General features: G+C 63.1%; 2 protein-coding genes across 2 annotated transcripts in view; one reads left to right on the top strand and one right to left on the bottom strand.

The window, feature by feature from the left end:
* The first annotated feature begins 1,325 nt into the window (after positions 1-1,325).
* Positions 1,326-5,324, top strand: EMIHUDRAFT_442616 (hypothetical protein). The gene is made up of 11 exons (XM_005782299.1): positions 1,326-1,411; positions 1,676-1,795; positions 1,945-1,983; positions 2,280-2,318; positions 2,427-2,453; positions 2,524-2,631; positions 2,999-3,070; positions 3,338-3,391; positions 3,533-3,586; positions 4,172-4,210; positions 4,356-5,324. Exons 1-11 carry the CDS (start codon positions 1,346-1,348, stop codon positions 4,575-4,577), a joined length of 840 nt encoding a protein of 279 aa, XP_005782356.1. The 5' UTR covers positions 1,326-1,345; the 3' UTR covers positions 4,578-5,324.
* A 4,859-nt stretch (positions 5,325-10,183) lies between these two features.
* EMIHUDRAFT_442614 (hypothetical protein) overlaps positions 10,184-10,909 on the bottom strand; it is a 2,032-nt gene continuing 1,306 nt past the window's right edge. Inside the window, exon 3 of the mRNA XM_005782298.1 lies at positions 10,184-10,789. Coding sequence (XP_005782355.1) covers positions 10,488-10,789 — 302 coding nt within the window. The 3' untranslated portion in view covers positions 10,184-10,487. The remainder of the gene's footprint in view (positions 10,790-10,909) is intronic.

Below are 10,909 nucleotides of genomic sequence, written 5' to 3'. Positions count from 1 at the left end.
ATGGGCGGTCGGCGAGGGGGTCGTAGCAGGCTGGGCGTACGGGGTAGCCACCACTTTCCTGCCTCACAAGGGCGGGGCTGTCCCGGAAAGTGAGAAACGCCGGGCGGCGTGGTGCACAACTTTAACCTCCCATACGTGTTTGTCTCCTCCTTTCCTCGGGCTGTTCCATCTCCTCGTCTCTTTCCCACCTAGGCGGGGCGGGGGCCGGGGGGGGCGGCGGGCGCGGGGTGCGAGGTGCGGTGCGGTGCGTGCAATCGTGTGTTTGGCGTCATGTTGTGTGTGCCTTCACTTATTCCCTCCCCTGTCCTCTCGACTGCATTCACTCTTTACATAAATAAACCAGCGTCAGCACCAAGCTCAGACTCGGCGGCGCACCGAAGCTAGAGCAGTCAACCCCTGGTGGGATTAGGGCAGCAACCCGACGGGCAGACCCCGCCCCGCTCGGAGGGCGTGCACCACACAGCACACAGACTTATCTAGGCACTGCACGGCTCCTCGGGATTTCTGGGGAGGTGCGTGCGTGCGTGCGTGCGTGTGTGTGTGTGTGTGTGTGTGTGTGTGCGCGCGCGCGCGCGTGTGTGTGTGTGTGTGTGTGTGTGTGTGTGTGTGTGTGTGTGTGTGTGTGTGTGTGTGTGTGTGTGTGTGTGTGTGTGTGTGTGTGTGTGTGTGTGTGTGTGTGTGTGTGTGCCTTCGCTTGTTATTAACAGCACTTGGAGCACTTGGAAAAAAGAAAGAAAGAAAACACACAACCCAAGGGAGGGATGGGAGAACGGCACGCCGCCACCACACAGGGATTTTAAGGAGAGGAGTGTGGTGCGCTAGCCGTCGCCCACCCTGGGGAGTCTGCCTCTTCGTATCTTGGAGTGCAGTCGGTAACCGAACGAAAATTTCTTTTATTTCTCGCCGCCGCCGAAAGAGTTGCTGTCGCCGGTCGGCCTATCGCGCTCTACAGCGCTACAGCGCTCTACACTCTGCAATGACCTTCGCCGACTGGGTCTCCTCCGGGAGGGTCGCACGCCTCGCGCGGCGGGGCAGCCGGTACGTGCTCGCGCGGGCCGAGTGGCGGCGGGTGGAGGCGCGGGCGCGAGAGCTGGCTGCGGCGGCGCGACCGGTGCGGGCGCGGACCGAGGCACAGCTCGTCGAGACGCTCGCCGCCCTGCGGGCTCGGCTTGAAATGCCGGCGAGGCTGTACGTCGAGACGCTCGCCGCGCAGCCGCTGCTGACCAACTCGGTGACGGCTGCGTGCCTGTACGGTGGCGGGGATATCGCGGCGCAGCAGATTGAGCGGCGCTCCAACGTCAGCTCTCCGCAGAAGAGCGGGTGGAACTACGGCCGCACGCTGCGGATGACCTTCTTTGGCTTTGCCTTTGCCGGACCCATCCTGAATGGCTGGTATCCGCTGCTGCACAAGGCGAGGCGCGGCCGAGATGGGGACTGGAGATGTGGCTGAGGGACGCCCCGCCGCGGCAGAGACGCGGCAGAGACGCGAGGCCAGCCCGCGCCCTCCTCCTTTGCGCTGCTGCCCTCTCGTCACCGGCCCTGCGACCTCCCCGCACCACGAGATTACACGAGATCACACGAGATTACACGAGATGACTGTCACCCGCCCTGCGACGGACCCGGACCAGCGCCGGACGATGCGACGACCCGAGCCCACGCCCAACCCGGACCCTAGGTGACGGCCGCCTTTCGGCGAAACTACCAGCCCGTCTCCGTGATCCCGCTGCCGCAGTGGCTCGAGAGCCGGCTACCCGGGTGGGTGCCGTCTCCTCCAGCGTGGGCTACCATCGTGCAGGCGAGACGCGCCTCGCGCCTCCTCCTCGCCTCTCTCTCCTCGCCTCCTCCTCCGCGCCTCCTCCGGCTCCTCCGCGCCTGCTCCGAGCCTGCTCTGAGCCTGCTCTGCCAGGTGGAGCATCTCGCGTAATCTCGCGTAATCTCTGGTAGGTGGAGCATCTCGCATCACCGAGCGACCGCGCGAGGGAGGTATGGCGAGATATGGCGAGATATGGGGGAGATATGGCGAGATAGCCTCCTCCCTCCCTTCCTCCCCTCCCTCCCCCTCCCTCCCCGCCCTCCTCCTCTCGCCTACTCTCGCCACACCTCGCCTCCTCTCGCCTCCTCTCGCCTACTCTCGCCTCCTCTCGCCTCCTCTCGCCTACCCTCGCCTCCTCCCGCCACCTCTCGCCTCCTCTCACCTCCTCTCGCCTACTCTCGCCTCCTCTCGCCTACTCTCGCCTCCTCTCGCCTCCTCTCGCCTCCTCTCGCCTCCTCTCGCGCAGGTCGCCGTCAAAGTCCTCTTCGACAACCTCTTCTTCCAGGCGCCTGCTGCGCCTCGCCCTCGCCACCTCAGACCCCACGCCTAGCCCAAGCCTTGCGACGGTAGCTACTGACCTGTCCCCGACACGTCCCCGACGTGTCCTCTCCAGGCGCCCTTCCTCACCTGCTACTTTGTGGTGACCCGCCGCCTTCCCGACGCCCTCGCGCCCGCCGCAGCGGCTCTTCACAGCGTCGTGCTGTGAACAGGTGACGGGGTTCCTCGAGGGGCTCTCGCCCGCCGCCGTCTACCATAAGACGCAGACCAACTTCCACGCCGCCTGGGCGTATGGCGTCCTCCTCTGGGCCCCGCTGCAGGTGTCAGGCCGGCCGTCAGTCTGGTCACGCGTCCTGGGGCGGGGGAGAAGGAGCTCTCTCTCTCTCTCTCTCTCTCTCTCTCTCTCTCTCTCTCTCTCTCTCTCTCTCTCTCTCTCTCTCTCTCTCTCTCTCTCTCTCTCTCTCTCTCTCCCTCCCTCCCTCTCTCTCGCTCTCTCTCTCCCTCTCTCCCTCTCTCCCTCTCTCCCTCTCTCCCTCTCTCACCCTCTCCCTCTCTCCCTCTCCCTCTCACCCACACCGCTCTCTCAGCTCTCGACGCCGCCACAGAGAGGAGGAGCCGGTGGCACCGGCAGGTCCCGAGACGCTGCCAGGTTGCCTCCGGATGACACCTTCCTCCGCGCCGCTGCAGACGGCCAACTTTTGGTTCGTGCCGGTCGGGCTGCAGCCTCTCGCCGTCAACATCGTCAATGTGTTTTGGAAGGTGCGCCTCAGCTCTATCTCGACTGCATCTCGATTGCATCTCGGCTGTACCTCGGCTGCACCTCGGCTGCACCTCGGCTGCACCTCGGCTGCACCTCGGCTGCACCTCGGCTGCACCTCGGCTGCACCTCGGCTGCACCTCGGCTGCACCTCGGCTGCACCTCGGCTGCACCTCGGCTGCACCTCGGCTGCACCTCGGCTGCACCTCGGCTGCACCTCGGCTGCACCTCGGCTGCACCTCGGCTGCACCTCGCACCGTGTTTGTCAGGGCTTCCTCTCCCTTCTCAACCACCGGCGCGACTACGGCGGCGACTCAGCGAAGGCGGCGCGCGCACACCCCGCCCACCCACCCGCACGGGTCCTTGCACCTTCAGCGCCGCGGTGCTCCTGCCTTCGGACGCGGAGGAGGGAGCGCCTCCACCTCGTGTGCGGAGACGTTTACCTCACCTCACCTCACCTCAAGGCGGCGCCGGCCGAGCACGCGGTCCGCCAGAGGGAGGCGCAGCAGCGGCTGCAGGTCTGGCTGCTCGCGACCACCTTCCGACACATAGAATCACCACTTTCCGACCCCCCCCGCCCCTGCGCAGCCCTTGCCGAGAGCATGGCGCGTAGCCCTTGCCCTGAGGGGCCGGCTTCCCCGCTGACTCCCCTCTCGCGTCGCGGAGAGTAGGCCGGTGGCGGGAGGGAGTGGAGAGTAGGCCGGTGGTGGGAGGGAGTGGAGAGTAGGCCGGTGGTGGGAGGGAGTGGAGAGTAGGCCGGTGGTGGGAGGGAGTGGAGAGTAGGCCGGTGGTGGGAGGGAGTGGAGAGTAGGCCGGTGGTGGGAGGGAGTGGAGAGTAGGCCGGTGGTGGGAGGGAGTGGAGAGTAGGCCGGTGGTGGGAGGGAGTGGAGAGTAGGCCGGTGGTGGGAGGGAGTGGAGAGTAGGCCGGTGGTGGGAGGGAGTGGAGAGTAGGCCGGTGGTGGGAGGGAGTGGAGAGTAGGCCGGTGGTGGGAGGGAGTGGAGAGTAGGCCGGTGGTGGGAGGGAGTGGAGAGTAGGCAGAGGAGCTCGAGCTATGGATGAGTGACAGCTTCATTCAACCAGTGATCACTCAACCACTCCTTAGGTTGAGGAGCTAGAGCTCGAGCTCGCGTCGCAGAGGAAGGCGCGCGCTCCCGGCATTGCACTCCCGGCCGACACCGCACAGCGGCTGAACACGTCCACGACACGCCCGCGACACGCCCGCGACACGCCCGCGACACGCCCGCGACACGCCCGCGACACGCCCGCGGCCGGTGCCGCTCCCGCAGGTCATCCTCCGCCTGACCCACGAACTCGAGCTCTGCGAGAGCCAGAGCTCCTTCCAGGGTAGACAGCCGCCCCGCATACGCGCCGCCGGTGCAGCTCCAGCTCCGCCGCCCGAGCTCGCCGCCTCCGGGGAAGGCGCAGATGAGTACCAGCACGAGAAGCCGCCGCCCGCGCCGCCCCCGCCGCCGCCGCCGCTGGCTTGTGCCAGCAGCGGGGCCAGCTGACGTCGTCAAGACAAGCCCTTGCGCTCTCTGATCAGAACCCAGCCTTCCGGCTTTTCTCTTCGTCTTCCGCACGACTCTTTCAGCAGCTACCAACTTTTTTGGTGGAAGCCAGGAAGGGGGCAGGTTTTGTTTTAGGCCAACGCTAGGTTGAGTGTGTTTGAATTTGGAGCCAGCTTTCTCCGAGTGTCTCGAGAGGCGAGACAAATTGCACCGACCACACAACGGCGGCGGTCGCGGCGGAGACCGGACCCCCCGCCCCCCCGGACGGCGGCGCCCGGCGGACCGGCCATGAGCATGACAAAATACGTCCTATGGCGCTGTGCGCTGGTCTAAGGAGCTTCAGATGAACCGGGAGGAAAACAACGTAGGCAGTGGCAGTACAAAAGAAGGAGGGGGTGCCTCCAGGCGTGCCGGAGGAGGACCCTCCGGCAACTCGAGCCGCCGGAATGCCGCCAGCCGGTGCCGCTCGCAGCAATAGGACAAGTCGTTGAGCATGTAGACGCTTCCGGCAATAGCAACCCGGCACTCGGTGCAGATTTTGCGGGCTGCGCGAGGAGGCGAAGCTGGTCGGATCTGAGGTGCCACCATCACGTCAGCGGTCGTGGGCGTTTCTTGAACATCGAGAGCAGGCGCAGCCCACGAGCTCTCCTTCTGCCGAATCGTCACAGCGCCAGGGCGTAGTCCCAATCGAGCCTTGGGCTTGCCAAGAGGCTCTTGCGCGTTGCGTGCGAGCCGATTCTCGGGCATCGATGAGCACTTGGCGCAAGCACTCAAGGCAAGCAAGGAGTCGAAAGCGCGAATCGGAGCGAATGGAGAAAAACATCGGGGGTTGTTTCTGGCTGTTCTTCACCTTCCTAACTACATACATGGCAGAACGAGGCAGAGGAGAGCGACGCGACAGAGGATGAAGCGACAGGAGAGAGAACGACGAGAGTGGGACGCGTTGGCCTACCTGCATATACTTTCCCGGCAAACAAAAGGAAAAAATACAAGTCAAAAACAGAGGGTCCCCAGCACTTTGCGTTTCCGGAAATTTCGAGGGAAAACAGAGGGTGTTTGGTGCTCCAAGTTTCCAGCCCGTAACCCGATCCCGATCATCCGGCCCGCTGGGTGCGCTCCTCAGCTCCCCGGCCCTGGATGTGAGGTTGATGACTGCACTCCAAGTGCTCCAAGTTTCTGGGCTCTGGGGCAAAATCTGAGGCAAAATTGAGGAAATCGGCACGATACCCAGGGCCAGGCGGTCGTAGGTATTTTCCAGGTTTTTCCAGGTATACCCGCAAAATACCCGGTATTTTGCCGATTAGCGATTTGGCTGATTTTGCTTTTTGGGCCCAAAGCTTGGCCTTTATACGTTTTTCTCGCCGAGTACTATCTATATTCTTTTCCCGTATTCTTTCCGTATTCTTGTCCCAAACAGGGTCTATATTCTCGAATATGCCAAGAATACAGCTCCAAATTCAGCCTAAGGGACGCGTCGACCGCGAGGTGGCATGAAGGTTGCAGCGAGTATGGTAGGGCTAGTCTTGGCGAGTGGGTTCCATTCCTAGAACCGGATGGGGGCTCACGCAGTGCCTACTGATTTTGCGAGCAGAAGGCCCTGCCAGAAAAAGAATTTTACAACAAAACTCCCTCGCACAACACTGGGCACGGGACTGGCGCGCACTTACACTAACACAGGTACACCAGAAAGAAGAATTTAAACAAAACAACTCTCTCTCACAGCAGACAGGCTCGACACAGGTGCGAACTGGCGCGTGCTAGTACTATCACCGGCACACCACCGGAGCCGCCTAAGCGACTCCGTTAAGAACGGCAATGCACTTAGCACCGTGCACAATGCCGCTGTCCCCGCACGCTAGCTCGTTCACCGTCTGCCACGCCACGGCGGTGTGGAGAACGACAGACAAGCGCTGCATCTGCAGCCCGTGCCAGTTCTTGGTGGTCCATGTGACCTCATCAAGGTGCTGAGCGTGCGAAAGTTTGTTACTCAGCTGGTCCGAAAGAAGAATTTAAAGAAGAAAGAAAGAAAGAAAACAGACAACCCAAGGGAGGGATGGGAGGACGGCACGCCGCCACCACACAGGTATTTTAAGTAAGGAGAGGAGTGTGGTGCTAGCCAATAAATAAATAAATAAAACGCGCACGCCAAACGAGGGGTGGGAGAAGGACAGGGTCCCCACCTGCACACGAGCAGGATCTTGTAAGGACGATCAGGGACACAGGGGAACGGGAGTGAGTGTGTGTGAGTGTGTGTGTGTACTCAATACTCACTCACTCACTCTCACTCACGGGAACGGGAGCGGGGAGCGCATCGCGACACGGAGGGGGGCTGGGCAGGGTTCACCCACACGACAGGGTCCCAGGGATTCCTCTCTCGTATAGGACAGGTTGCACCCGGCGGCACGGGGGCAGGCGCGGTCCTCCTACTGGTGCTAGCCGTCGCCCACCCTTGGGTGGGTCGCCCTTTCTTTGCAGAGAGAGTTCTTTTGTCTCAGTCAGTCTCGCACCCCCAAGCACTCGCCCCGGCGGAAGAATCGAGCCCAGGAGCCGCCTAGCAGCCTAAGCACAGCACACACTGTGTGTGTATGCTGCTGTCTGTGGCCGCCCCAGCGCTCTGCACGATCGACAGCGCGTGGGCTCGCGTCAACGAGCAGGCGCTGCGCGGGCGGGCTCTGTGGGACGGGCCGCAGCCGTCCGCCTCGTTCGCGCCGCGCGAGGTGCTTGGCATCGTGGTGGATGCGATGCGGCGCAACGGCGAGCCTCGGCCACACAGCGGCACCGCATGCTTACTCCGGTTCAGCACGCCCGACTTTGTGTTGGCGGGCGCTCCAGGCCGGCTCTCTCCCGAGGCTCTGACTGACTTTATGGTGCTCACACAATATGGCCTGCTGCTCGACGCTGAGGGTGGGATCGAGCTACCGTCCGACTGCCTCGAGCTCGACGATAACGAGGCCTTCCAGGATATGGCGCTCTTCGGCCCAGGCCGGCGGCGACGTCGAGGCCAAGCTCGGGTGGACGCTCAAGCGCGGCGGCGGCGGCTGGCGGATAGACTCGCTCACGTGGCACGACTTTCGGCCCAAATTTAGGCCGGGGATCGGTCAGGAGGAGTGGCCGCGGATCTGTGGGTGACACACACAGACTCGCTTGGCCGACTGCACGCTAATGGCTGCACGCTCGCACACCACTTGCTGAGTGGCTCTCCCAGGCGCTCAGCCCATGGCGGAGGCACGCCAGGCCCCGGGGAGTCGGCCGTCACTCGCCTAAGCGCCTAAGCGGCCTAAGCGGGGGGGTGCTTAGGGTGCTTAGGCGCTTAGGCGGCCCTTGCGAGCGTGGCGGCGTGGTGATATCGTAACACAAGTGACTCCGAGGACACTCATGATGCTCCTGCTAGTGTCATCGCTCAGAGAGCAGCCTCACCACGTCCACTGTCTACCACTGGCCCTGCCCCTGGTCGGCGCACACTGCCGCTGAGCAGCCCGCTGGTGCGGCTACTCAGCATCAGCCTCGTCACACGCCTCCGCCAGCGCCGTGAATTCCTTATCCAGTTCTAATACTCTTGTATCGCTGCCTTGACCGTGTCCGCACCTGCATGGTCCAGCAAGTCGCCGTGAAAAAACCAAGCGACAGAATGGAAGCCACGGTCGTCGGGACCTGCCGAACCAGAGACGAGGTACTCCAAGCGGTCGTCGTCTTCATCGACAGGGTTCCTCAGCGCCACTGCGTACTGGTATGTGGTATAACGCGTAACTGGAAACTGCATCTCCAATAGCGAATCGCCCGCAAATCGATTACGTACACAAGCCACAACTCGAGAACTTACCAACCACTCATAACTGAGAACCGAGGTTGAGCACAACTGGGAACTAAGCACAACGCTTCAGGACAAAATTCACCACGACTGAAAACCAACACTGAAGACATCTCCTCGACCCACTATCCCGGAGCGGAGTAGGTTTCGCAGAGACGAGAGAGTTTCGACTACTGACACGCGGAGCGCGGCTCCTCTCTCATACTAATTGCCCGCAATGCGTCACGCATCTGCTGATCATCTGCCATCTCAACCAGACGCACAGGCCACGAGCTGGTCAGGCAGAATCGGCACCTTTGGAGCCGGCTGGCTCCGCATCCGGATCCTTGCCCGTCACAATGAGGTAGATGATGTAGGCAACGATGCACAAGGCGATGACCGTTACGATGCCTTGTGCAGCAGCGAATGGGTGGTCGGATGGGTTGGGTTAGGGGGTTCGGAGGGTTGCCAAATCAGCTGATGATGATACACAAGCCGATGATACATGGCCATCTCAGCATGGCGAGTGATACTGAGCAGGCAATGTGTGCAGACTGTAGTGAGCACACTCGATCACTCGTGTGAGAAGCTGGAGGCAGGTCGCTAGACTGAGAAGAGACGCCAGTGGAGTTGGAAGGCCACCGAAAAAAGAAGGTGTGAATCCGTGCTACCTAATCCCACGTGGCGCAGCCACTGCCCCGCCAGCCTTCTGCCCCCTGCTCCCCTGGCAGCCCCGTTTCGCCCTGCGCGGTGGGGCGACAGGTGGGACGCACGCACAATGACACTCTCCGCCGCCGACTCTTCCGTCTGAGAGTCAGGCAACGACGCCGACTCCATCTGGGACCGGCCAATCGGCGCGCATTCCTTTGCGGCGTGCTCACCCCGCGGGAGGGCACCTCGTGGCCGCTCCAGCCCCCCGACTCGTTGGGGCGGCCCCGGGATAAAACCTGGCCAAGAGGTCCTACGGCGCGACCCTTCAAGTCGTGGACAGCGCGGTGGTGCCGGGGTCCGCCGCCCCACCGCCCTGCACCCCCACCCCCATCAGTCCCGTCTACCTCCACACCCGCGCCACCAGTCGCGCGTCTCTGCCCCCCCCCCCCCGATGGGCGGATGCCGCTTTTCTGTGAGCGCTAGACCACACCCACAAGGCAAGCCCTTAATGCCCGTCCTTCACCCGTGGAGAGACGGGTGCCAAGCTGCCGAACACACCGCACCTTCCCCCGCCGGCACGATACGCTACGCTCCAGCGGGCTTTCGCATGCCCGCTGTCCTCGAGCTAGCGTCGGGCTCAAGTGCCAAAGCCACCCCTCTCACCGGGCCCGCGAGCCTTCTCGCCCCACACCCGGGCAGACCACGGTTGCCGGGCATGTGGCCGATTTTGCCTGCTCGCACACCTCTTCTCGCACTCCCTCCCGTTCGCTTCCACATGCACATGTTCAGCCGCACCTCGGATTAACCTGACATTGCCCGCCCCACGCACAGGCGATAACGAGCCTGATCCGAATAGCGTGGTCGCTGATGGCGATGATGACTGAGAAAAGATGCTACATACCCCGTTGTGTGTTCATAGTGCACAGAGTGCGCTCGCAGGGGCTCGCTCTCGAGATGGACGAGGTGTCTGGGGAGAGTGTCCACACCGGCCGTACCGTGGGGCGTGGGAGAGCCAACCGCCGGGAAGGGGAAGGGGAGAGTTGAGAGGCCCCCCCAGCCCCGCCAGCGCCACCGGCCACCGGCCACCGCATTGCCACCGGGGGACCGGGGAGCGGCAGCGGGGAGGGGGACCGGGCGCAGCGCAACCGGCAAAGCTGAATATTGTGGAGTAAATATTAAAAGCGTGTATACGCCTCGAGTGTTACCACATACCACCATATCAAGCCCCCCTCTCTACACCTATGGTAGACGCTAGTCGCTACATGTTGTACATGTCATGGTTGTGTTGTTACTGATTGAGATTGTGGCCGGGGGGGGGTGCGGCGGAAAACGACAACGGCGCAACCGGCCGGGCTGCTCGCACAGTTAAGCAAAACGTCTCCGCGCCACCCCGCGGAAAACGACTCTCTGCAGCCGCACAGTCAGCTCGCCTGCAGAGTAGTGCAGCGACAGACAAGACGCGTGTCCGTCGCCTAGTCCTCGTGCGCGCGCGCGCCCGGCTCAACCCGCTCCCTCCGCCTCGGCGCCGCTCCCGCACCCGCGTGCTCCACCACCGCCTTGCCCGCCTCGCCCCGCGTGCCGGCGTAGACGGCCGCCTCGGCCAGCCTGTCCGGCTTGCCGAGCGGGAAGGGGGGGAGGGAAGGGGGTGCCTTTCGCGCGGGGCGTAATCCTGTTCCTCCGAGCAGCTCGCCCTCGCCGCTCTTGTTGAAGACCCCCACCGCGTCGGGTGGGCGGTACGTGCCCAAAAGGCGGTCCCACCACATCATCGTGTGGCCCTCCGGGGTGTTGTTGCCGGAGGCGTGTGTCCTAAACCGCTGCGTGTCTGAGGCGAGTCTGGATTGTCCTTTCACTAAATGTCTGTCTCCCCAAAAAAAGGCGGGGGGGGGGTCCCCCC

The sequence above is a fragment of the Emiliania huxleyi genome (assembly GCF_000372725.1).
Source record: "Emiliania huxleyi CCMP1516 chromosome Unknown EMIHUscaffold_190, whole genome shotgun sequence".
NCBI lineage: Eukaryota > Haptophyta > Isochrysidales > Noelaerhabdaceae > Emiliania > Emiliania huxleyi.
The sequence above is the reverse complement of the archived record's forward strand: the minus strand, read 5'-3'. Positions and strand labels throughout refer to the sequence as shown.

Bases quoted from the DNA above. Each gene is read 5' to 3' on its own strand.
- EMIHUDRAFT_442616 (XM_005782299.1), top strand. From the start codon at position 1,346: ATGACCTTCTTTGGCTTTGCCTTTGCCGGACCCATCCTGAATGGCTGG. The intron at 2,454-2,523 runs GTGACCCGCCGC...TGCTGTGAACAG, and splicing joins TCCTCACCTGCTACTTTGTG to GTGACGGGGTTCCTCGAGGG. The intron at 4,211-4,355 runs GCGCGCGCTCCC...CCGCTCCCGCAG, and splicing joins AGCTCGCGTCGCAGAGGAAG to GTCATCCTCCGCCTGACCCA.